The sequence below is a fragment of the Coregonus clupeaformis genome, chromosome 7 (assembly GCF_020615455.1).
Source record: "Coregonus clupeaformis isolate EN_2021a chromosome 7, ASM2061545v1, whole genome shotgun sequence".
NCBI classification, from domain to species: Eukaryota; Metazoa; Chordata; class Actinopteri; order Salmoniformes; family Salmonidae; genus Coregonus; species Coregonus clupeaformis.
Window position 1 is genome coordinate 11,481,652 of NC_059198.1, and position 25,993 is coordinate 11,507,644.

A 25,993-nucleotide genomic window follows, 5' to 3' on the forward strand; every position below is an offset into this window, starting at 1 on the left:
AATAGCCCTTACACAGCCTGGAGGTGTGTTTTGGATCATTGTCCTGTTAAAAAACAAATTATAATCCCACTAAGCGCAAACCAGATTGGATGGCGTATCGCTGCAGAATGCTGTGTTAGGATGCTGGTTAAGTGTGCCTTGATTTATAAATAAATCACCTATAGTGTCACCAGCAAAGCACAATCACACCTCCTCCTCCATGCTTCACGGTGGGAACCACACATGCGGAGATCATCCGTTCACCTACTCTGCGTATCACAAAGACACGGCGGTTGGAACCAGAAATCTCAAATTTGGACTCATCAGACCAAAGGACAGATTTCTACCGGTCTATAATGTCCATTGCTCGTGTGTCTTGGCCAAAGCAAGTCTCTTCTTATTATTGGTGTCCTTTAGTAGTGGTTTCTTTGCAGCAATTCAACGATGAAGGCCTGATTCACGCAGTCTCCTCTGAACAGTTGATGTTGAGATATGTCTATTACTTGAACTCTGTGAAGCATTTATTTGGGCTGCAATTTGAGGTGCATTTAACTCTGATGAACTTATCCTCTGCAGCAGAGGTAACTCTCGGTCTTCCATTCCTGTGGCGGTCCTCATGAGAGCCAGTTTCATCATAGTGCTTGATTGTTTTTGCGACTGCACTTGAAGAAGCTTTAAAAGTTCTTGACATTTTCGGAATTGACTGACCTTCATGTCTTAAAGTAATGATGGACTGTCATTTCTCTTTACTTATTTGAGCTGTTCTTGCCATAATATGGACTTGGTCTTTTACCAAATAGGGCTATCTTCTGTATACCACCCCTACCTTGTCACAACACAACTGATTGGCTCAAACGCATTAAGAAGGAAAGAAATTCCACAAATTAACTTTTAACAAGTCACACCTGTCAAGAATCTCAAATATAAAATATATTTTGATTTGTTTCGCACTTCTTTGGTTACTACATGATTCCATATGTGTTATTTCACAGTGTTGATGTCTTCACTATTATTCTACAATGTAGAAAATAGTAAAAATAAAGACAAACCCTGGAATGAGTAGGTGTGTCCAAACTTTTGACTGGTACTGTAGATGTAAATTAATGATACCTTTTCTTACAAATAAACAGATCTAGGCTTTATAATTAGCCTAGACTGTCTCTTAGGTCGTACTTTGATGACATGGAACCTTGTCTTGATGTAAATTAATGCTGCTTCCTCACTGAAACATCTCTCCATCTCCAGTCCCTGTCAGACTAATGCGATTGGCTGTAGACGACTCCTACTTTCATGTGTGTGTAGCTACAGATTAGAAATTACAAATTACACTTGCTAATGAGATGCTAATGCTTGCCAGCCTCTCCTCAGTGAGTCTAGCAGACTACAGCTACAGAATGGTAATCAGCGTGGAGGAGCCCTTCCACAAAGAGACTGATTATTTAGTCAAGTCCTTTCCATCTCCATCCACCAGCTCACATTCAATTATCCAGGTTGCATCCCAAATGGCACCCTATTCCCTAGATAGTGCACTACTTTTGACCAGAGCCGGGTCAGAAATCAAATCAAATCAAATTGTATTTGTCACATGCGTTGAATACAAGAGGTGTAGACCTTACAGTGAAATGCTTACTTACAAGCCCTTAACAAACAATGTAGTTTTAAGAAATATAAGTGTTAAGAAAGTATTTACTAAATTAAACTGAAGTAAAAAATGAAAAAATATGAAAAATAACAAATAATTAAAGAGCAACAATAAAATAACAGTAACGAGGCTATATACAGAGGGTACCGGTACAGAGTCAATGAGCGGGGGCACAGGTTAGTCAAGGTAATTGAGGTAATATGTACAGTGGGGAAAAAAAGTATTTAGTCAGCCACCAATTGTGCAAGTTCTTCCACTTAAAAAGATGAGAGAGGCCTGTAATTTTCATCATAGGTACACGTCAACTATGACAGACAAAATTTGAAAAAAAAACAGAAAATCACATTGTAGGATTTTTTATGAATTTATTTGCAAATTATGGTGGAAAATAAGTATTTGGTCAATAACAAAAGTTTCTCAATACTTTGTTATATACCCTTTGTTGGCAATGACACAGGTCAAACGTTTTCTGTAAGTCTTCACAAGGTTTTCACACACTGTTGCTGGTATTTTGGCCCATCCCTCCATGCAGATCTCCTCTAGAGCAGTGATGTTTTGGGGCTGTCGCTAGGCAACACGGACTTTCAACTCCCTCCAAAGATTTTCTATGGGGTTGAGATCTGGAGACTGGCTAGGCCACTCCAGGACCTTGAAATGCTTCTTACGAAGCCACTCCTTCGTTGCCCGGGCGGTGTGTTTGGGATCATTGTCATGCTGGAAGACCCAGCCACGTTTCATCTTCAATGCCCTTGCTGATGGAAGGAGGTTTTCACTCAAAATCTCACGATACATGGCCCCATTCATTCTTTCCTTTACACGGATCAGTCGTCCTGGTCCCTTTGCAGAAAAAACAGCCCCAAAGCATGATGTTTCCACCCCCATGCTTCACAGTAGGTATGGTGTTCTTTGGATGCAACTCAGCATTCTTTGTCCTCCAAACACGACGAGTTGAGTTTTTACCAAAAAGTTATATTTTGGTTTCATCTGACCATATGACATTCTCCCCAATCCTCTTCTGGATCATCCAAATGCACTCTAGCAAACTTCAGACGGGCCTGGACATGTACTGGCTTAAGCAGGGGGACACGTCTGGCACTGCAGGATTTGAGTCCCTGGCGGCGTAGTGTGTTACTGATGGTAGGCTTTGTTACTTTGGTCCCAGCTCTCTGCAGGTCATTCATTAGGTCCCCCCGTGTGGTTCTGGGATTTTTGCTCACCGTTCTTGTGATCATTTTGACCCGACGGGGTGAGATCTTGCGTGGAGCCCCAGATCGAGGGAGATTATCAGTGGTCTTGTATGTCTTCCATTTCCTAATAATTGCTCCCACAGTTGATTTCTTCAAACCAAGCTGCTTACCTATTGCAGATTCAGTCTTCCCAGCCTGGTGCAGGTCTACAATTTTGTTTCTGGTGTCCTTTGACAGCTCTTTGGTCTTGGCCATAGTGGAGTTTGGAGTGTGGCTGTTTGAGGTTGTGGACAGGTGTCTTTTATACTGATAACAAGTTCAAACAGGTGCCATTAATACAGGTAACGAGTGGAGGACAGAGGAGCCTCTTAAAGAAGAAGTTACAGGTCTGTGAGAGCCAGAAATCTTGCTTGTTTGTAGGTGACCAAATACTTATTTTCCACCATAATTTGCAAATAAATTCATTAAAAATCCTACAATGTGATATTCTGGATTTTTTTATCTCAATTTGTCTGTCATAGTTGACGTGTACCTATGATGAAAATTACAGGCCTCTCTCATCTTTTTAAGTGGGAGAACTTGCACAATTGGTGGCTGACTAAATACTTTTTTCCCCACTGTACATGTAGGTAGAGGTAAAGTGACTATGCATAGATAATAAACAGAGAGTAGCAGCAGCGTAAAAGAGGGGGGGGAATGCAAATAGTCTGGGTAGCCATTTGATTAGCTGTTCAGGAGTCTTATGGCTTGGGGGTAGAAGCTGTTAAGAAGCCTTTTGGACCTAGACTTGGCGCTCTGGTACCGCTTGCCGTGCGGTAGCAGAAAGAACAGTCTATGACTAGGGTGGCTAGAGTCTTTGGCAATTGTTATGGCCTTCCTCTGACACCGCCTGGTATAGAGGTCCTGGATGGCAGGAAGCTTGGCCTGTATGCACTACCCTCTGTAGTGCCTTGCGGTCGGAGGGCGAGCCGTTGCCATACCAGGCGGTGATGCAACCAGTCAGGATGCTCTTGATGGTGCAGCTGTAGAACCTTTTGAGGATCTGAGGACCCATGCCAAATCTTTTCAGTCTCCTGAGGGGGAATAGGCTTTGTCGTGCCCTCTTCACGACTGTCTTGGTGTGTTTGGACCATGATCATTTGTTGGTGATGTGGACACCAAGGAACTTGAAGCTCTCAACCTGCTCCACTACAGCCCCTTTCGATGAGAATAGGGGTGTGCGTGGTCCTCCTTTTCCTGTAGTCCACAATCATCTCCTTTGTCTGGATCATGTTGAGGGAGAGGTTGTTATCCTGGCACCACACAGCCAGGTCTCTGACCTCCTCCCTATAGGATGTCTCATCGTTGTTGGTGATCAGGCCTACCATTGTTGTGTCGTCGGCAAACTTAATGATGGTGTTGGAGTCGTGCTTGGACATGGGTGAACAGGGAATACAGGAGGGGACTGAGCACGCACCCCTGAGGGGCCCCAGTGTTGAGGATCAGTGTGGTAGATGTGTTGTTACCTACCCTTACCACCTGGGTGCGGCCCATCAGGAAGTCCAGGATCCAGTTGCAGAGGGAGGTGTTTATTCCCAGGGTCCTTAGCTTAGTGATGAGCTTTGAGGGCACTATGGTGTTGAACACTGAGCTGTAGTCAATGAATAGCATTCTCACGTAGGTGTTCCTTTTGTCCAGGTGGGAAAGGGCAGTGTGGCGTGCAATAGAGATTGCATCATCTGTGGATCTGTTGGGGCGGTATGCACATTGTAGTGGGTCTAGGGTTTCTGGGATAATGGTGTTGATGTGAGCCATGACCAGCCTTTCAAAGCACTTCATGGCTACAGACGTGAGTGCTACGTGTCTGCAGTCATTTAGGCAGGTTACCTTAGTGTTCTTGGGCACAGGGACTATTGTGGTCTGCTTGAAACATGTTGGTATTACAGACTCAGCCAGGGACAGGTTGAAAATGTCAGTGAAGACACTTGCCAGTTGGTCAGCGCATGCTCGGAGTACACATCCTGGTAATCTGTCTGGCCCTGCAGCCTTTAAAGGTCTTACTCACATCGGCTACGGAGAGCATGATCACACAGTCGTCCAGAACAGCGGATGCTCTCATGCATGCTTCAGTGTTGCTTGCCTCGAAGCAAGCATAGAAGTCATTTAGCTCGTCCGGTAGGCTCGTGTCACTGGGCAGCTCGCGGCTGTGCTTCCCTTTTGTAGTCCGTAATAGTTTGCAATTTGCTTACCGCCCCAATAGATCCACAGACGATGCAATCGCCATCACACTGCACACTGCCCTATCCCACCTGGACAAGAGGAATACCTATGTAAGTGCTCAGCCCCCTCCTGTACTCCCTGTTCACCCATGACTGCGTGGCCAAGCACGCCTCCAAATCAATCATCAAATTTGCAGACGACACAACAGTAGTAGGCTTGATTACCAACAATGATGAGAACGCCTACAGGGAGGAGGTGAGGGCTCTGGAAGTGTGGTGCCAGGAAAATAACCTCTCACTCAACGTCAACAAAACAAAGGAGATGATCGTGGACTTCAGGAAACAGCAGAGGGTACACCCCCCTATACACATCGACGGGACTGCAGTGGAGAAGGTGGAAAGCTTCAGGTTCCTTGGCTAACACATCACTGACAAACTGAAATGGTCCACCCACGCAGACAGTGTGGTGAAGAAGGCGCAACAGAGCCTCTTCAACCTCAGGAGGCTGAAGAAATTTGGCTTGGCACCTAAAACCCTCACAAACTTTTACAGATGCACAATTGAGAGCATCCTGGCATGCTGTATCACCGCCTAGTACGGCAACTGCCCCGCCCGCAACCGCAGGGCTCTCCAGAGGGTGGTGCGGTCTGCCGAACATATTACCGGGGGCAAACTACCCGCCCTCCAAGACACCTACAGCACCTGATGTCACAGGAAGGCCAAAAAGATCAAGGACATCAACCACCCGAGCCACTGCCTGTTCACCCCGCTATCATCCAGAAGGCGTGGTCAGTACAGGTGCATCAAAGCTGGGACCGAGAGAATGAAAAACAGCTTCTATCTCAAGGCCATCAGACTGTTAAATAGCCATCACTAGCACATTAGATGCTGCTGCTGCCTATTGAAATCACTGGCCACTTTAAGAAATGGAACACTAGTCACTTTAATAATATTTACATATCTTGCACTACTCATCTCATATGTATATACTATATTCTATTCTATAATATTCTACTGTATCTTAGTCCATGCCGCTCTGTCATTGCTTGTCCATATATGTGTATATTCTTAAATTCCATTCCTTACTAGATTTGTGTGTATTGGGTATATGTTGTGAAATTGTTAGATATTACTTGTTAGATATTACTGCACTGTCGGAGCTAGAAGCACAAGTATTTCGCTACACCCGCAATAACATCTGCTAAACACGTGTATGTGACAAACAAAATTTGATTTGATTTAAAATTTGATTTGACTAGAATGCCAAAGGACTGCAAGGCTGTAATTGCTGCAAATGGAGGATTCTTTGACAAAAGCAAAGTTTGAAGGACACAATTATTATTTCAATAAGAAATCATTATTTCTAACCTTGTCAATGACTACATTTCCTATTAATTTTGCTATATTTCCTATTCAAACTCATTTCATGTATGTTTTCATGGAAAACAAGGACATTTCTAAGTGACCCCAAACTTTTGAACGGTAGTGTACGTCCTCGATATCTCCGTCTCTTCTTCATGCGAATGACGGGGATTTGGGCCTTGTTGGGTGTCTGAAGTAAGTCTTTCGCGTCCGACTCGTTAAAGAAAAAATCTTCGTCCAGTGCGAGGTGAGTAATTGCTGTCCTGAAATCTAGAATCTCTTTTCGGTCATAAGAGACGGTGGCAGAAACATTATGTACAAAATAAGTTACAAATAACGCGAAAACACACACACAATAGTACAATTGGTTAGGAGCCCTTAAAACTGCAGCCATCCCCTCCGGTGCCATTATTATTCATGTGCACTATTTAGCATATAAGGTGCTATTTGGGACTCAAGTTTCTTCTTTCTTCCTCATGTGGAGAGCAGAGCTGAAAGCAGAGCTGTTGTGCTGTGCTATCTCGGAGTCGACTCGGCCATTTCAATTGCTGAGGTGTTTAAAAGTCTAGGCCTCGCCTTAAAATCAATGTCATTTAATGCTTAATGATTAGTTTGTTTAAGAGTGGCAAGACTTTTCTCATTAGTATTTCCTAAGCTTAGTGTTTCCCATAGTTTGTTTCTTAGGTGGGACACAAATACCCTTAAAAACACACAGGGGCAGTTTCCTGAACACACATTAAGTCTAGTCATCCTGGACTAAAAATAATTTAAAATGGAGATTCTGTGTCCGGGAAACCGCCCTTCAGAGTTAACCCCCCCCCCCCTGACTGAAACCAGTTGGATTTAATAACATTTGACGGGGTGCGTCAGTGCATCGTCAGGAGTATGTATTAACTAGACTCCATCCATCCGTCCTCTAGTCTACGAGCTATAAAAGCATGTCTGTGTTGATAGTGTCATCAACATTCTGTTGGAGCAGTTCTAACAGGAAATGCTTTGGCTTTATATGGTCATTAAGTTTGTTTACAGAAGTTGTTTACATGAGTTATGTCTTATCAGTCAGAATGCCCCCAAATGAACACCCTATTCCCTCCCTATATAGTGCACTCCTTTTGTCCAGGGCCGATAGGGTAGGGTAGTAGTGCACTATATAGGGAATAGTGTGCCATTTGGGACGCTCCTTAAGGTTCAGACAGTACTTAGCACCTCAGAACAGAGTGCCGGTAGTCATTTGCAAACTGAGTGCAAACCGATTTTAAATGTCTGCAGTGAAACAGACGTCCACCAGCGGGTACTCCCTTAAACACAGCCCGCCGAACAAACTGTAGATCAACATTCGGTGTGGTGTGTGTGGTCTTTTTAGGCTGTCCAGGCTGTCTGTGGTCCTCTAAACGACAGATGGCATTACAGGACCCTAAGGAGCAGTAACTAGTTGTCCAGTTAGACCGCATGCTAGACTCATGGACATGGTATCTTTACCTGCCAGTCTTTAAGTGTGAGAATATGGACTGTATCCCAAATGGCACCCTGTTGCCGTGTTGCGTTGGGTGTTGCAGTTTTTGTGTGGTATATTACTGGGTAGTGATAGGTTGTGTGGTGTGGGTCATGAACCCCTTGACAGGCTGCCAGGTGATTTAAGGGGGGTCGTGTCCTGTAGTTGTCTCTGTCTCCTCCTAACCTTTCCTCCTAGACCTGACCCTGCATGGGCTCCGGCTTGACTAGGCTTGTCCCAAATGGCACCCTATTCCCTGTAGTGCACTACTTTTGACCCGGGCCCTGGGTGCCATGTGGGACGGAGCCTGGGTCTCCTCAATGCAGGGTTATCTCTCCAACACAGTCTCCTGTGTCCTGTCAACATGTCACTGTGGAGGGCTGGCTGTACGCTGACCCCCTCACTTTCTCCCCTTCGACCCCTCACCCACTAGTCTCACTAGCAGGATCATCACTCCTTTGTTTATGGAACCTCTAGTCCGTTTGCCTTGCTGATACACAGACCCACATGGTCTGTTATTTTAACCAGGCAACTAGTGTGTACCCCATGGAGGTGTTTTGGAAGGCTGGACACATCATGACATTGTCCTGATTTTTTAAAATATTTTTTTCCTTTTATTTAAATAGGGAGTCACACTGAAATTAAAAGAGAGCCCAGTATACATTACAACAAAGAATGAATAATAAAACAACATACGCATATTTGTGTATAAAACAATATAATTCAGCACACAATAACAAAATAAACATATTTAATCAAATAAATCACATTCAACTACATAGAGGTCCTCAATCAATAATTTAAACTGCCTGAGTGAACTCTGCAGATTGTTCCACAAATTAGGTGCAAAAAAACAAAACACAGATTTTCCCAAATCTGTGGAGACTGAAGGGATCTCTAGTGTTATCCAGTCCTGAGAACGGGTTTGGCAACTTATGATTCTTAACTTAATTCATGAAGTTACATATGAAGGGAGTTTCTGTAAGATTGCTTTGTAAATAAATAAAAGAGAATGCAGCTCTCTTCTTACAGACAGAGAGGTCCATCCCACATTTTTATACAGACTACAATGATGAGTCCTAAAATTGTCCCCTGTGATAAAACGTATTGTGGAATGGGAGACTGCGTCCAAGGGTTTCAAAACAGAGGTTGCCGCATGCATGTAAACAATATCACCAAAATCCAATACTTGGAGAAGCGTTGTTTGAACAATCTTTCTCCTATTTTCAATACTGAGGCATGATTTATTTCGATATAAAAAACCAATCTTGGATCTTAGCTTCTTAGTCAGATTTTCTATATGCGTTACGAAGGATAACTTGTTATCAATCCAGACACCCAGGTACTTACAGTGGGGAAAAAAAGTATTTAGTCAGCCACCAATTGTGCAAGTCCTCCCACTTAAAAAGATGAGAGAGACCTGTAATTTTCATCATAGGTATGACAGACAAATTGAGATTTTTTTTTCCAGAAAATCACATTGTAGGATTTTTAATGAATTTATTTGCAAATTATGGTGGAAAATAAGTATTTGGTCACCTACAAACAAGCAAGATTTCTGGCTCTCACAGACCTGTAACTTCTTCTTTAAGAGGCTCCTCTGTCCTCCACTCGTTACCTGTATTAATGGCACCTGTTTGAACTTGTTATCAGTATAAAAGACACCTGTCCACAACCTCAAACAGTCACACTCCAAACTCCACTATGGCCAAGACCAAAGAGCTGTCAAAGGACACCAGAAACAAAATTGTAGACCTGCACCAGGCTGGGAAGACTGAATCTGCAATAGGTAAGCAGCTTGGTTTGAAGAAATCAACTGTGGGAGCAATTATTAGGAAATTGAAGACTTACAAGACCACTGATAATCTCCCTCGATCTGGGGCTCCACGCAAGATCTCACCCCGTCGGGTCAAAATGATCACAAGAACGGTGAGCAAAAATCCCAGAACCACACGGGGGGACCTAATGAATGACCTGCAGAGAGCTGGGACCAAAGTAACAAAGCCTACCATCAGTAACACACTACGCCGCCAGGGACTCAAATCCTGCAGTGCCAGACGTGTCCCCCTGCTTAAGCCAGTACATGTCCAGGCCCGTCTGAAGTTTGCTAGAGTGCATTTGGATGATCCAGAAGAGGATTGGAAGAATGTCATATGGTCAGATGAAACCAAAATATAACTTTTTGGTAAAAACTCAACTCGTCGTGTTTGGAGGACAAAGAATGCTGAGTTGCATCCACAGAACACCATACCTACTGTGAAGCATGGGGGTGGAAACATCATGCTTTGGGGCTGTTTTTCTACAAAGGGACCAGGACGACTGATCCGTGTATAGGAAAGAATGAATGGGGCCATGTATCGTGAGATTTTTGAGTGAAAACCTCCTTCCATCAGCAAGGGCATTGAAGATGAAACGTGGCTGGGTCTTTCAGCATGACAATGATCCCAAACACACCGCCCGGGCAACGAAGGAGTGGCTTCGTAAGAAGCATTTCAAGGTCCTGGAGTGGCCTTGCCAGTCTCCAGATCTCAACCCCATAGAAAATCTTTGGAGGGAGTTGAAAGTCCGTGTTGCCCAGCGACAGCCCCAAAACATCACTGCTCTAGAGGAGATCTACATGGAGGAATGGGCCAAAATACCAGCAACAGTGTGTGAAAACCTTGTGAAGACTTACAGAAAACGTTTGACCTGTGTCATTGCCAACAAAGGGTATATAACAAAGTATTGAGAAACTTTTGTTATTGACCAAATACTTATTTTCCACCATAATTTGCAAATAAATTCATTAAAAATCCTACAATGTGATTTTCTGGAAAAATAATTCTCATTTTGTCTGTCATAGTTGACGTGTACCTATGATGAAAATTACAGGCCTCTCTCATCTTTTTATGTGGGAGAACATGCACAATTGGTGGCTGACTAAATACTTTTTTTCCCCACTGTATATTGAGAAACAAGCTCAATTTGGGCTCCATTTGTAGTCCAAATATGCAGGTCCTCACGGTTTACATTTCGTGACCCAGAGAACAGCATGAGCTTGGTTTTACTTGTATTAAACACTAATTTAAGATCTGTAAGGGATTTCTGAATTGAATCAAAGTCATGCTGAATTTCACGAATGGCCTGCTGCACTGAGGTGGCACAGGAATACACAACTGTGTCATCTGCGTAGAGATGAATGTAACAAGTATTAACAGTGTTTCCTATGTCATTAATATACAAGGTGAACAATAATGAACACAAAATAGAAACCTGAGGAACACCTTTTTGAATCTCAAGAAATTCAGATTTAACACCATCTGTCAAGATGGCTGTATATCCCAGGCCTATTTTTGATAACTTCTTCAGCAAAACGGAATGATCAACAGTGTCGAACGCCTTTGACAGGTCAATAAACAAGGCAGCACAGCTCTTTTTAGCATCCAAGGCATTGACAAGATCATTAACAACTAGCGTGGTTGCTGTGGTAGTACTATGCCCAGGCTTAAACCCTGATTTGGTTTATATTAAAAATACAATTATCAGATAAAAAGGAACAAAGTTGTACATTAACCATGTCTCCTGAGTGGCGCAGTGGTCTAAGGCACTGCATCGCAGTGCTAACTGTGCCACTAGAGATCCTGGTTCGAATCCAGGCTCTGTCGCAGCCGGCCGCGACCAGGAGACTCATGGGCGGCGCACAATTGGCTCAGCGTCGTCCAGGGTAGGGGAGGGAATGGCTGGCAGGGATGTAGCTCAGTTGATAGAGCATGGCGTTTGCAATGCCAGGGTTGTGGGTTCGATTCCCACGGGGGGCCAGTATAAAAAAAAGATAAATAAAAATGTATTCACTAACTGTAAGTCGCTCTGGATAAGAGCGTCTGCTAAATGACGTAAATGTAAATGTAACCAAGGATTCAAAAATCTTAGCTAAACGGGGTAGTCTTGAAATGGGGCGATAGTTGTCAAGATCATTTGTTTCCCCAGTACATATGCAGATTTCCATGCTTTTGGAACACTTCCTGATAACAATGTTAAATAAAAAATGTGGTCTACTGAGCCAGCAACAAAGGGAGCTGCACACTTAAGCAGACCAGGCTCCAATTGATCAGCCCCTGTGGATTTTTTGGGTTGTCTCATGTTAGCAAAGCATCCAGGACTTCTTTATCAGTCAATTTCCAAAAAGAAAACTCCTGACCAGCATTTTCAGTATCATTCAATAGATTTTCACCATCAACATCCAAACTACTCTTTTCAAGAGCTGGATTTGAAATACATTCAAATATATAGCCCGCAGTTGATAAAATGGTGATTAAATGCATTAATGATATCAATTTAGTCAGTAATAGGGCCAGAATCTAAATTAATTTATTGGGGAAGAGAAGAAGAAAACACAACCCTTCAGTGACGTAACAGCTTTCCAATATTTAGCTGGGTTCCCTGTACATTCAGATAGTGAATTAACATAATAATCTGATTTTGCTTTTTTAACTACCATAGTTTTACACACAGATTTCTCAATCGCCTGAAAGACTGCCAGTCTGGGCCCGAGTCTGTGACTCTAGCTTTGGCCCAGGCAGCATCTCTGTTGTGTATGACTTCAGATAGCTCTGGACTGAACCAAGGGCAATACCTATTTTTAATTCTCAGTTTTTTAAAGGGAGCATGTTTATCTATATGTTTATCTATCTATTGAAAACATTTGAGAAGTGGTACAGAGCCAACTGTGGGTCAGGTATAGATGCAATACAATCAAAGTCACCAAAATAAAGGTCACAAAAAAAGGCCTGTTCATTGAAATGTTTAAAATTCCTCTTGTTGATAAAACGGGGTTTTGATCTAGGCATCCGTATATCCCTGACACATACAATATGACAGTGGTCACTAATATCCAAAGCAAATACCCCACTCCCAACATATTTCTCTGGAGAATTTGTAAATATGAGTTCAATCAAAGTCAATTTCGTATGGTCCTTTAAGTTTGGACGATTAGCCTTTGTAATCAGCTGGGTCAAATTTAGATTAGTACAAAAATCCTTTAAACAGTCAGCATCCTGCGTTCCCCATGCAAGATTAAAATCTCCAGCGATCAACACCTCTGTGGTAGTAAAAATATCAATTAAATCAGTGAGTTCGTTTAGTACACACTTCTTGGCGGAGGGTGGACAGTAGATTCCAATAACTGTTACCATTAAAGTGTCTTTGAGTCCACTTTCAGGGAATATGTGGCAGAATATTCTTAAAGCATAGGCTACATAGTGGAACATGGAATAGATGTCTGTACAACTCATGTAATGGCAGGGAAAGTTTCTCGCCTCTTGCTGAGCTCACTTACTCATATTTGACAGCACAATATGAACGCTAGCGGAATGAGAAACGTGAGTCATTCTTAATGTATAAACACACAATGATGTTGGGTGGAGTTAAGATTTGAGAGTATGAAAAGCCGATGCTTTCTTTTGAACTAAGAGATTTCTCTTTGAGATATGATTTGCTAGGATTTACTTTCATCATCTTTCGCCCAGCTTTCGTGATGTGATTTGAGGGCATTATCATCAATCTAATTGAGTGTGCCATGTCGTTGATGTGTTGGGTTTTCAACACGATTTAATCGTCCCAAATGGCACCCTATTCCCTTTATAGTGCACTACCCATAAGGGAATAGGTTGTCATTTGGGACAGAACCTCTCTTAACAGAAGGCAGACACATATGTTTTTCCTACTGGCTGTCTTTTTCTTTCCTTGCGTGTTGTTCTATATCTCCTTCCACTTGAAGTATAGCCTACAGCCCAAGGCAGGCAGTGTTTCCCATACGCCTAAATCCTCCTTGGTTGTGATTAAGACTTGGTTCTGGCTAGAGAAATAGTTTTTATTAATTTGGAGGGCCTAAAAAAAAGGCCCAAAGCTTTCAAGTTGGTTTGCCTGGTACCCGTTGCATGAAAATGGTTTAGGAACCAGTATCCTAAGAGAACTGGAGAAAGTCAGAACCCTAACCATTCTCATCCATCTCAATTCACACTGAATAGCCGCCCCCACCTCCTCCCCTCCTCCTCCCCTCCTCCCCACCTCCTCCCCCAGCCATCATGATTGTGACCTCCTTTGAAAGTTCATGCACTGCATTTATGAAGTGAGCCCAGGTGTTTTTTCATCCAGAGCAAAGATCAGCTTTCACATGGATCAGGTGTCCATTGTGATGGTTAGCAATTTGCTCTGGCACTCTGCAGAGTGTTGCAGCTGTAAGCAGTACAAGAAGGGAAGGGGCCTCCGCTCCAATCTGTTCTCTACCTTGGACTATGTCCAAAATGCACCTTATTCCCTTCATAGTGCACTACTTTTGACCTGGGGCCTGGTCAAAAGTAGTGCACTATATAGGGAATATGGTGCCATTTGGGGTGCAGCCTTGGGCTGTTAAACTGGCAGCTCTAAGAAGAAACCATCACGCGCCAAATGTAATCTAATCTTGGAGGGAGTTCATCATGTTAAATGGTGCTTTTCTTTTTCTCTTATACTACTCAGGTGTTTCTCCACCGGCTCAACCAGTATGCAGCCACGAAGATTGACAAGAACATCACAGAGGAAACCGTTAAGGTGAGTCTTTATTAGTGTAGTCTAGTAATTACATCATAATTACTTAATCTAGTAGTTACTTAATGACTGTGTAATCAAGATCTGTGTAAACATGTGAGTGGAATGTCAGAAGAATGAGTCCTTTTAGCTGCGTGGTTGAGTATAAACCTTGTTTTCATAACGTAATCCAATAAAAGACCGGAAATTACAGCCGGAATCCAAATAAAACTCAACGTTTCTTGTTTGAAGGACTCTTTCAACCCAAAATAGACGTTTCTTCTGAATGAATAAAAAAATAGCTGCTAAGGCCTAGGCATATACAGGAAGCAGCTGTAAATATAATCTATTTATATGATTCTGGCTGCGTGAGGGAGTGGGACAATAAAGGATGCTTCGTCGCTGTTGGGAGGGTCCTTGGCTGTCTGGTTGTGTCCCAAATGGCATCCTATTCCCTAGGTAGTGCACTACTTTTGGCCAGAACCTATATGGGTGCAGGAATCTGGTCAGAAGTATTGCACTTAGGGTTGCAAAGCTACTGGTAGTTTACCAAAGTTACAGGAATTTTCAGTAATTTTGTTAATTAACAGATAACCTATGGCAATCTATCCTAACTTTGGTAATTTATTCTTGAATACATTTTTTTAAATGTACAGTGAGGGAAAAAAGTATTTGATCCTCTGCTGATTTTGTATGTTTGCCCACTGACAAAGACATGGTCAGTCTATAATTTTAATGGTAGGTTTATTTGAACAGTGAGAGACAGAATAACAACAAACACATGCAGAAAAACGCATGTCAAAAATGTTATAAATTGATTTGCATTTTAATGAGGGAAATAAGTATTTGATCCCTCTGCAAAACATGACTTAGTACTTGGTGGCAAAACCCTTGTTGGCAATCACAGAGGTCAGACGTTTCTTGTAGTTGGCCACCAGGCTTGCACATATCTCAGGAGGGATTTTGTTCCACACCTCTTTGCAGATCTTCTCCAAGTCATTAAGGTTTCGAGGCTGACGTTTGGCAACTCAAACTTTCAGCTCCCTCCACAGATTTTCGTATGGGATTGAGGTCTGGAGACTGGCTAGGCCACTCCAGGACCTTAATGTGCTTCTTCTTGAGCCACTCCTTTGTTGCCTTGGCCGTGTGTTTTGGGTCATTGTCATGCTGGAATACCCATCCACGACCCATTTTCAATGCCCTGGCTGAGGGAAGGAGGTTCTCACCCAAGATTTGACGGTACATGGCCCCGTCCATCGTCCCTTTGATGTGGTGAAGTTGTCCTGTCCCCTTAGCAGAAACCCCCCCCCAAAGCATAATGTTTCCACCTCCATGTTTGACGGTGGGGATGGTGTTCTTGGGGTCATAGGCAGCATTCCTCCTCCTCCAAACACGGCGAGTTGAGTTGATGCCAAAGAGCTCAATTTTGGTCTCATCTGACCACAACACTTTCACCCAGTTCTCCTCTGAATCATTCAGATGTTCATTGGCAAACTTCAGACGGCCCTGTATATGTGCTTTCTTGAGCAGGGGGACCTTGCGGGCGCTGCAGGATTTCAGTCCTTCACGGCGTAGTGTGTTACCAATTGTTTTCTTGGTGACTATGGTCCCAGCTGCCTTGAGATCATTGACAAGATCCTCCCGTGTAGTTCTGGGCTGATTCCTCACCGTTCTCATGATCATTGCAACTCCACAAGGTGAGATCTTGCATGGAGCCCCCAGGCCGAGGGAGATTGACAGTTATTTTGTGTTTCTTCCATTTGTGAATAATCGCACCAACTGTTGTCACCTTCTCACCAAGCTGCTTGGCGATGGTCTTGTAGCCCATTCCAGCCTTGTGTAGGTCTACAATCTTGTCCCTGACATCCTTGGAGAGTTCTTTGGTCTTGGCCATGGTGGAGAGTTTGGAATCTGATTGAAGAGTGTGTCCCTTTAAGAGTGTGCTCCTAATCTCAGCTCGTTACCTGTATAAAAGACACCTGGGAGCCAGAAATCTTTCTGATTGAGAGGGGGTCAAATACTTATTTCCCTCATTAAAATGCAAATCAATTTATAACATTTTGACATGCGTTTTTTTCTGGATTCTTTTGTTGTTATTCTGTCTCTCACTGTTCAAATAAACCTACCATTAAATTATAGACAGATCATTTCTTTGTCAGTGGGCAAACGTACAAAATCAGCAGGGGATCAAATACTTTTTTCCCTCACTGTATTAATATATAGTATTCATTTTTTATATCTGTCTCCTTATTGTCCATGAGTTTCTACTAGATAGACCATATGGTTCAAGAGAAAATAGCCTAATTAATGAAAAAATAACCTAATCAACAATGGCATTATTTTCAATTAACTCTGCAACTCGTCCAGCTATTTTTTTCACAACTGCCACCAGTTTCACACCAAATCATTGTCAACAAATACATACTGACATAGTCAAATGAATAGGTGTGTAAAAAAATATAAAGGATATTTCATGCTGAAACCCTCATATTAAGCACCAATGATATTCACTACGTTGATGGTTTATATTTAGGATAATGTTTTACAGCTTTGTCATTCACATTTTTTTAATTATTGAATTATTTCATATATTTTAGATATGATAAGGCCACACAGAGGGCCAGAGATAAATACAGACACCAGTGATAATATGAAGTACCCAAAAGGGCCACTAGATGTCTTGTGATAGATTACATAAAATCCTTGAAAGATACCAACATTCTGGTAGTTTACTGAAGTTAGAACGTTTACCCTCCCTTTGCAACCCTAAGTGCACTATATAGGGAATATGATGCCATTTAGGGGCAGACTCCACTCTGTGGGCTTTGCTTATTCTGGAAGTTAAACATGCATTGGCGGAGGAGCGGTCTACGTGTTCCTGTGTCCTGTGTTTTGGAACACGTTGTGAGAACACTGGGTGGAGGGGAGGAGTCTGGCGGAACGGGGGAACAAGGTCAGACGGAGGTCAGGGTTCTAGAATGTCTTGGTTGTTGCTAACAAACAGCTGTCCCGCTCCAATCCACCACAGAACCTTACTGTACTGGAACACTTCAGAGTGCAGAAGAAACAGATACAGATATGATTCCATATACTGCTTGATGTAAGAATCATGTCAGTTACACGTTTTCAATTTAGGTCTCTTGGGCGTTGTATATTGTCGCACCCACGGAGTGCATAGTCCTCTGCTCTCTTAAGTTATGGCAGTCCACCACAGGCACTATAGGCCCCCCTCGCCATCCACAATCAGACCATTATTTTGTGCTTAAGCATTGCCACATAAATGATCAATAAAATCAATTTTAAAAAACGATCCCACATAAAGGCTAAATTCAGCGTTCCATATGACAGAGCATATAAAATGTCTCTCCATTAAAAATGTCTCTCTTTACAGTGTTTTCACAAATGCTAATTTCCTCTCAACTCTAGAATTATAAGATGAAGTCAAGTCTGGAACTATAATGCCTCTTTCAAATAAACCTCATCCGTTGTTCTGTGACTTCTGTCTCCCTCCGATCCCCAGACAAATGCGCTCTCTCTCTCTCTGTCTCGCTCTCTCATCTATAGTGCCCCAAAATATTAAAACATTTGATTTTCCCGTATTGTCTTGACTAGTGAACTCAAAATAATGGGTCTTTATGGTCAAAACGTCACCACATTGTTCTCTTCTCTACCATGTTCCTCAGCAGATAGCTGATCATGATGGCAGGATACTGATCAAAGGATACTGTATGTGTTGAACTATTGGGACACACTCCTTGTCCTTACTTGGCTAGTTTTTCTTGTCCTAATGTTTCCATGTTTACTTGGTTAGGTTTTGTCAAATGTTTTGTTATGTGTACCCCCTCCAGATGTTAGTGTATTCTGTCCTCTGGTGTTACAGTGTATTCTGTCCCCCTCTAGGTGCTGTTCTCCAACCTGGAGGAAATCCTGTCTGTGCATCGTGACTTCCTGTCCATGGTAGAAGAGCTGCTGCAGCCAGACCCCCACGCTTACCACGAAGTGGGCCGCTGCTTCCTGCACTTTGTGAGTCTCACAGGTCTCCGTATTTCTCTGTCAATCCATGCTAGAAATGATGACAGAATAGTGCTTTCTAACCACAAATGTATTTTTTTTATCACTAGCCCCAGTACCCACAAAGCCTTGCCTGTGCTTTGAGTTTCACAGGTTTCCGTAGCTCACTCACTGACTAGAGCAGTGATTTTCGAACGGTGGGTTGCATCTGATTCCATCTGGGATGCAGCTTAAGATGAGATCAGAAATATTGTTGATCACAATCTTTTTTATCTGGGTCACAATACAATTGAAAATGCTTTAGATGAGTCACAGCTCAAACAAGTTAGAGAGTTCCTTGGGTGCAGGCAGATATTCTAGCTGAGGCGAAGGAGTTTCAAACCCCATCTTAACGAGGCCCATTCTCTCAGAGTAGGCTAATCTCTCTGTGTGCGTCCCAAATGGCACCCTATTGCTTCTATAGTGCACTACTGGTGACCAGGGCCCATAGGGAATATTTGGGGCATACCTATTACCCATTGTTTCAGAGTAGGCTAATCTCTCTGTGTTAGTACAGGTCAGAGACGAAGATAAGATGAGATTCAACACATGTTTCAGATTTACTATCTCCTGTGCAGGCCGTATACTGCTCTGATATAGCCCCCTGTCATAGATCAGATTTATCCTAGCTCTTTGATGCTGAGCTGAGCTGGGATATGGACCACTATATCATCTTATGTTTCTGTAGGCCGTACATCTAGAGTAGGCTTCTTACAGTTGATCCTCTCCTCAGTGGATTTCTATATTCTACTAAGGACCTGTAACAGGTCTTCTTCAAAGCTAGTTCTCATCAAAGTGACACCAAGACAGTGATGGGTTTTAACAGGTGACATTTTAGTCATTTAGAATGACTTACAGGAGCAATTAGGGTTAATTGCCTTGCTCAATGGCAAATCGACAGATTTTTTTCACATTGTTGGCTCGGGGATTCGAACCAGCGACCTTTCGGTTACTGGCCCAACGCTCCAGCCGCTAGGCTACCTGCCGCCCCTATGACCTTGAATTAACTTGTGTACTTTCCAAATGGCACCTTATTCCCTATATAGTGCACCACTTTTGACCAGAGCTCTCTGGGTCTACTCTCTACATAGGGAATAGGGTGCCATTTCAGACGCAGCCCATGTGGTATCAATGGTATAAGCGATGGTCCTTATAGATCACACTTTTAGCTGTTTTGTGAAGGTCCACAGTCATTTAGAGCCTAACCTGCATGACTCTGTGATTCTCACATTACCATGGCTGATGATCTCATGTCAGACTACCCAGTAGGGAGGCTACTGTGGTCTGTTCTCTCTCTGGAGCTCTGGAGCTATAATGCCTATTTCAAAGAAACCTCATCCATTGTTCGGTGACTTCTCTCTCTCTCTTCGAGCCCCAGACAAATTATCTCTCTCTCTCTCTCTCTCTCTCTCTCTCTCTCTCTCTCTCTCTCTCTCTCTCTCTCTCTCTCTCTCTCTCTCTCTCTCTCAGTCACTTTCCTCTCCTCCTCAGTGATTGAGGTCTCTTGCTGTAGGACAGAGTTCCTAGAAAGAGAGGAATTGTGACATCTCTCTCTAATTCAGCTGAGGGGAAAACCTGATGGGATCTGAGTGGGAGTGGGTTATCATAGTAGAATCACAGCTCTAATCGTTCCAATATGGAATAAGTTATGTTTAGAATATGGGAAAAGCTGTCTTTGATTTCAACATGCTCTTAACATAGTGCTTGTCAAAGCTGGTTCTATCCTCACTATTGGTTGAATCCTTACTTGAGGTCTGTACTAGAGGTCTTCACGAGTCCAAAAAGTCGGACCCATTCCGAAATGGACCTGTGGCTTTCCCACCCGGACCCAATATGCATGAATATTTTTTTTTATATAGAGACCCGTTCCGAATGGACCCAAAGGCAACTAGACCCATTCCGTATAGACCTGGTCGGATCTAGAACCGATCAGATCCGGGTGAGGGAAGCAGCAGGAAAGTAATTTAGCAGGAAGCTACTGTATTAACCGGATCAGATAAAGCGCGAGAGGAGGGAGAGAGGTGCTGCTCTAGCAGGCGGGGAGGGGCCGTTCTGTGATCGAATGACAGGGTGAGCAGGGAGGAGGGAGGGAGAGATGAGAGACAGCAACCAACCAAGCTGACTTGCGCTATAGTAGACTAGTAGCTGCCGTAGCTAGGTTATTTATCATCAAATATGATTACGTAATACCTGTCTTGACTGCATCAAACCAGGAGAAGCTAGTTAAGCTAGCTAACGTTGAGTACCCCTGCCATAGGGAATCTATTTATGCGCATTGATCTGAAGTTAGGATGTGGCCCTCCATGCATTTTGGTTTAGTATGAGAACCCATAGAGGTTTGATCTGAGTGGCTGCAGACTGTACTGCTCAGTAGTAGGGATGATTTATAGGCCATGTCTCTGTGCAGTATCCCTCAGTGAGAAAGACTGGGGTGTGAAGAGCATGGGAACTCATGGGAAGAGGGGTTTGTCACACCGCATACATGTGGCTTCAACACAGATGACAGGATATTGCGATATGTCCTCTCTCTCTCTCACTCCCTTTCTCCCTCTCTCTCTCTCTCTCTCTCTCTCTCTCTCTCTCTCTCTCTCTCTCTCTCTCTCTCTCTCTCTCTCTCTCTCTCTCTCTCTCTCTCTCTCTCTCTCTCTCTCTCTCTCTCTCTCTCTCTCTCTCTCTCTCATCTTCTCTCTCCAGAGGAGTGGTTTTCAGATCTATGATGAGTACTGTGGGAATCATGAGAAGGCTCAGAGATTGCTGCTGGAACTCAACAAGATCAGGACTGTCAGAACATGCCTACTGGTGAGGAACTGCGTGTGTGTGTGTGTGCGTCAGCAAACATGCGTGTGTGTGTTATATCTTTCCGGCCTCTGTTTTCCCTCAATGTGTGCTGTTTAAGGATGTTCTCCATGCTATACACATATCCCTCCGGGCTTTATGGGTAATGTAATGCTACTCCTTCTCACCCCTCCTCTCTTTCACAACCGTATCACTCCATCCATTCACTCCTGTTTTAAGAGCTCTATAAAAAGAGAGAGCCTTGAAACCCTGGGACCTACAGCAGTGTCCGCCTTCAGGAAGATACTCTATCAAAAAATAATAATAATACATTAGTTTCAACCACATACATCTGCAGAGTAATGTTGTGGTATTGTAGAAGGCTATTTCTGATCATTGATCGTGAGAGAAGAAATGAGAAGTACACACATCTCGGCTGTAAGTGGAAGGGGAGCGCTATATGATTGAGTGTTGTCTTTGAACCCGGCTCCCAGCAGGGAGAGGGTGGTTGTGTGTGTGTGTGTGTGTGTGTGTGTGTCTCAGTGGGGTTAGAGTGGTCTTAATTGAATGCGATTTAATGGAGGTTTTATGGTCTTGGCCTTGGCGGGACCTTCCTGGCTGCTTGCATCAACCCTGTGAGGGTCATGTTACCCTCCAACCTCCATCCAACCTCCATCCAACCCACTGGGCTCATAGTACTTGGGTTACCCCCGTAACCTTCACTCCACTCTGGGCTTAAAAGACTTGGCTTGCCCCCCTAACCTCCAGACCTCCAGTCAACCCTGGCCCTACTGGATGGCCCACTGACTGAAAGCCTGTCCAGTGTTTTATATGGTGAGAAGGATATAATTTAACACTATTTTACAACCAATAACGAAAGAGAATGAGGTTACCCCCTAAACTCCCCTCAACCCATGGAGGTTACCCCCTAACCTCCCCTCAACCCCTGGAGGTTACCCCTTACCTCACCTCAACCCCTGGAGGTTAACCCCATAACCTCCCCTCAACCCCTGGCCTATGGCCACTTTAATCATTTAAAACAAGGCAAACAGAGGGGTGGTGAAAACAGTTGACTGATACCAATGTCCAAATCATAATTGCGCCGGAGGAGATGGGTGCCGTTTTACGTGCTCCTAACCAATTGTGCTATTGTGTGTGTATTTTTTCGCGTCATTTGTAACTTATTTTGTACATAATGTTTCTGCCACCATCTCTTATGACTGAAAAGAGCTTCTGGATATCAGGACAGTGATTACTCACCTCGTACTGGACAAAGATTTTATCTTTAACGAGTCGGACGCAAAGGATTTACTTCAGACACCCGACAAGGCCCAAATCCCCGTCATTCGCAGGAGAAAGAGACGGAGATATCAGGGACGTAGGCCTTGTAAGGATCCGATGGCGAGTGGGTAATCTGCCTCTACCATCAGTCCAATTAGCCAATGTACAATCATTGGATAACAAAATAGACAAGCTGCGATCACGACTATCCTACCAATGGGACATTAAAAACTGTAATATCTTATATTTCACCGAATCGTTTACGCTGCATCGGCAAGATAGAACAGCCACCTCCGGTAAGACAAGGGGTGGCGGTCTGTGTATATTTGTAAACAACAGCTGGTGCACGAAATCTAATATTAAGGAAGTCTCGAGATTTTGCTTGCCTGAGGTAGAGTATCTCATGATAAGCTGTAGACCACACTATTTACCAAGAGAGTTTTCATCTATATTTTTCGTAGCTGTCTATTTACCACCACAAACCGATGCTGGCACTAAGACCGCACTCAATGAGCTGTATAAGGCCATAAGCAAACAGGAAAACGTTCATCCAGAGGCGGCGCTCCTAGTGGCCGGTGACTTTAATGCAGGAAACTTAAATCTGTTTTACCTATTTTCTACCAGCATGTTAAATGTGCAACCAGAGGGGAAAAAAACTCTAGACCACCTTTACTCCACACACAGAGACGCGTACAAAGCTCTCCCTCGCCCTCCATTTTGCAAATCTGACCATAATTCTATCCTCCTGATTCCTGCTTACAAGCAAAAACTAAAGCAGGAAGCACAAGTGACTCGGTCAATAAAGAAGTGGTCAGAGGACGCAGATGCTAAGCTACAGGACTGTTTTGCTAGCACAGACTGGAATATGTTCCGGGATTCTTCTGATGGCATTGAGGAGTACACCACATCATTCACTGGCTTCATCAATAAGTGCATCGATGACGTCGTCCCCACAGTGACCGTATGTACATACCTCAACCAGAAGCCATGGATTACAGGCAACATCCGCACTGAGCTAAAGGGTAGAGCTGCCGCTTTCAAGGAGCGGGACTCTAACCCGGACGCTTATAAGAAATCCCACTATGCCCTCCGACGAACCATCAAACAGGCAAAGCGTCAATACAGGACTAAGATGGAATTGTACTACACCGGTTCCGACTCTCGTCGGATGTGGCAGGGCTTGCAAACTATTACAGACTACAAAGGGAAGCAGCGAGCTGCCCAGTGACACGAGCCTACCAGACAAGTTAAATTACTTCTATGCTCGCTTCGAGGCAAGTAACACTGAAGCATGCATGAGAGCATCAGCTGTTCCGGACGACTGTGTGATCACGCTCTCCGTAGCCGATATGAGTAAGACCTTTAAACAGGTCAACATTCACAAGGCCGCAGGGCCAGATGGATTACCAGGGCGTGTACTCCGAGCCTGCGCTGACCAACTTACAAGTGTCTTCACTCACATTTTCAACCTGTCCCTGACTGAGTCTGTAATACCAACATGTTTCAAGCAAACCACCATAGTCCCTGTGCCCAAGAACACTAAGGTAATCTGCCTAAATGACTACAGACCCGTAGCACTCACGTCTGTAGCCATGAAGTTCTTTGAAAGGCTGGTCATGGCTCACATCAACAACATTATCCCAGAAACTAGACCCACTCCAATTTGCATACCACCCCAACAGATCAACAGATGATGCAATCTCTATTGCACTCCACACTGCCCTTTCCCACCTGGACAAAAGGAACACCTACGTGAGAGTGCTATTAATTGACTACAGCTCAGTGTTCAACAACATAGTGCCATCAAAGCTCATCACTAAGCTAAGGACCCTGGGACTAAACACCTCCCTCTGCAACTGGATCCTGGACTTCCTGACGGGCCGCCCCCAGGTGGTAAGGGTAGGCAACAACACATCTGCCACGCTGATCCTCAACACTGGGGTCTCTCAGGGGTACGTGCTCAGTCCCCTCCTGTACTCACTGTTCACCCATGACTGCATGGCTAGGCATGACTCCAACACCATAATTAAGTTTGCCGATGACACAACAGTGGTAGGCCTGATCACCGACAATGATGAGACAGCCTATAGGGGGGAGGTCAGAGACCTGGCCGTTTGGTGCCAGGATAACAACCTCTCCCTCAATGTGATCATGTCAAAGGAGATGATTGTGGACTACAGGACAAGGAGGACCGAGCACGCCCCCATTCTCATCAATGGGGCTGTAGTGGAGCAGGTTGAGAGCTTCTAGTGCCTTGGTGTCCACATCACCAACAAACTATCATGGTCCAAACACACCAAGACAGTCGTGAAGAGGGCACGACCAGATTTGGCATGGGTCCTCAGATCCTCAAAAAGTTCTACAGCTGCACCATCGAGAGCATCCTGACTGGTTGCATCACTGCCTGGTATGGCAACTGCTCTGCCTCCGACCACAAGGCACTACAGATGGTAGTGCGTACCGCTCAGTATATCAAGCTTCCTGCCATCCAGGACCTCTATACCAAGCGGTGTCAGAGGAATGCCCTAGAAATGGTCAATAACTCCAGCTACCCTAGTCATAGACTGTTCTCTCTGCTACCGGAGTGCCAAGTCTAGGTCCAAAAGGCTTCTTAACAGCTTCTACCCCCAAGCCATAAGACCCCTGATCAGCTAATCAAATGGCTACCCGGACTATTTTGGCCCATTCCTCCTGACAGAGCTGGTGTAACTGAGTCAGGTTTGTAGGCCTCCTTGCTCACACACGCTTTTTCAGTTCTGCCCACAAATGTTCTATAGGATTGAGGTCAGGGCTTTGTGATGGCCACTCCAATACCTTGATTTTGTTGTCCTTAAGCCATTTTGCCACAACTTTGGAAGTATGCTTGGGGTCATTGTCCATTTTGAAGACCAATTTGTGACCAAGCTTTAACTTCCTGACTGATGTCTTGAGATGTTGCTTCAATATATCCACATAATTTCCTTCCTCATGAAAAAAACTATTTTGTGAAGTGCACCAGGCCCTTCTGCAGCAAAGCACCCCCACAGCATGATGCTGCCACCCCCGTGCTTCACGGTTGGGATGGTGTTCTTCGGCTTGCAAGTTATCCCCTTTTTTCCTCCAAACATAACGATGGTCAATATGGCTAAACAGTTCTATATTTGTTTCATCAGACCAGAGGACATCTCTCCAAAAAGTATGATCTTTGTCCCCATGTGCAGTTGCAAACTGTAGTCTGGCTTTTTTATGGAGGTTTTGGAGCAGTGGCTTCTTCCTTGCTGAGCGGCCTTTCAGGTTATGTCGATATAGGACTCGTTTTACTGTGGATATAGATACTTTTGCACCTGTTTCCTCCAGCATCTTCACAAGGTCCTTTGCTGTTGTTCTGGGATTGATTTCCACTTTTCGCACCAAAGTACGTTCATCTCTAGGAGACAGAACACGTCTCCTTCCTGAGCGGTATGACGGCTGCGTGGTCCCATGGTGTTTATACTTGCGTACTATT

General features: G+C 43.9%; 1 protein-coding gene across 2 annotated transcripts in view; it reads left to right on the plus strand.

The window, feature by feature from the left end:
• Positions 1–25,993, plus strand: part of prex2 (phosphatidylinositol-3,4,5-trisphosphate-dependent Rac exchange factor 2) — a 232,533-nt gene that overhangs the window by 30,255 nt on the left and 176,285 nt on the right. For both annotated transcript variants that reach the window (XM_041880313.2, XM_045221164.1), the window contains exons 2-4: positions 14,356–14,427; positions 18,304–18,426; positions 21,148–21,252. In XM_041880313.2, the coding sequence (XP_041736247.1) occupies positions 14,356–14,427; positions 18,304–18,426; positions 21,148–21,252 (300 nt within the window). The remainder of the gene's footprint in view (positions 1–14,355; positions 14,428–18,303; positions 18,427–21,147; positions 21,253–25,993) is intronic.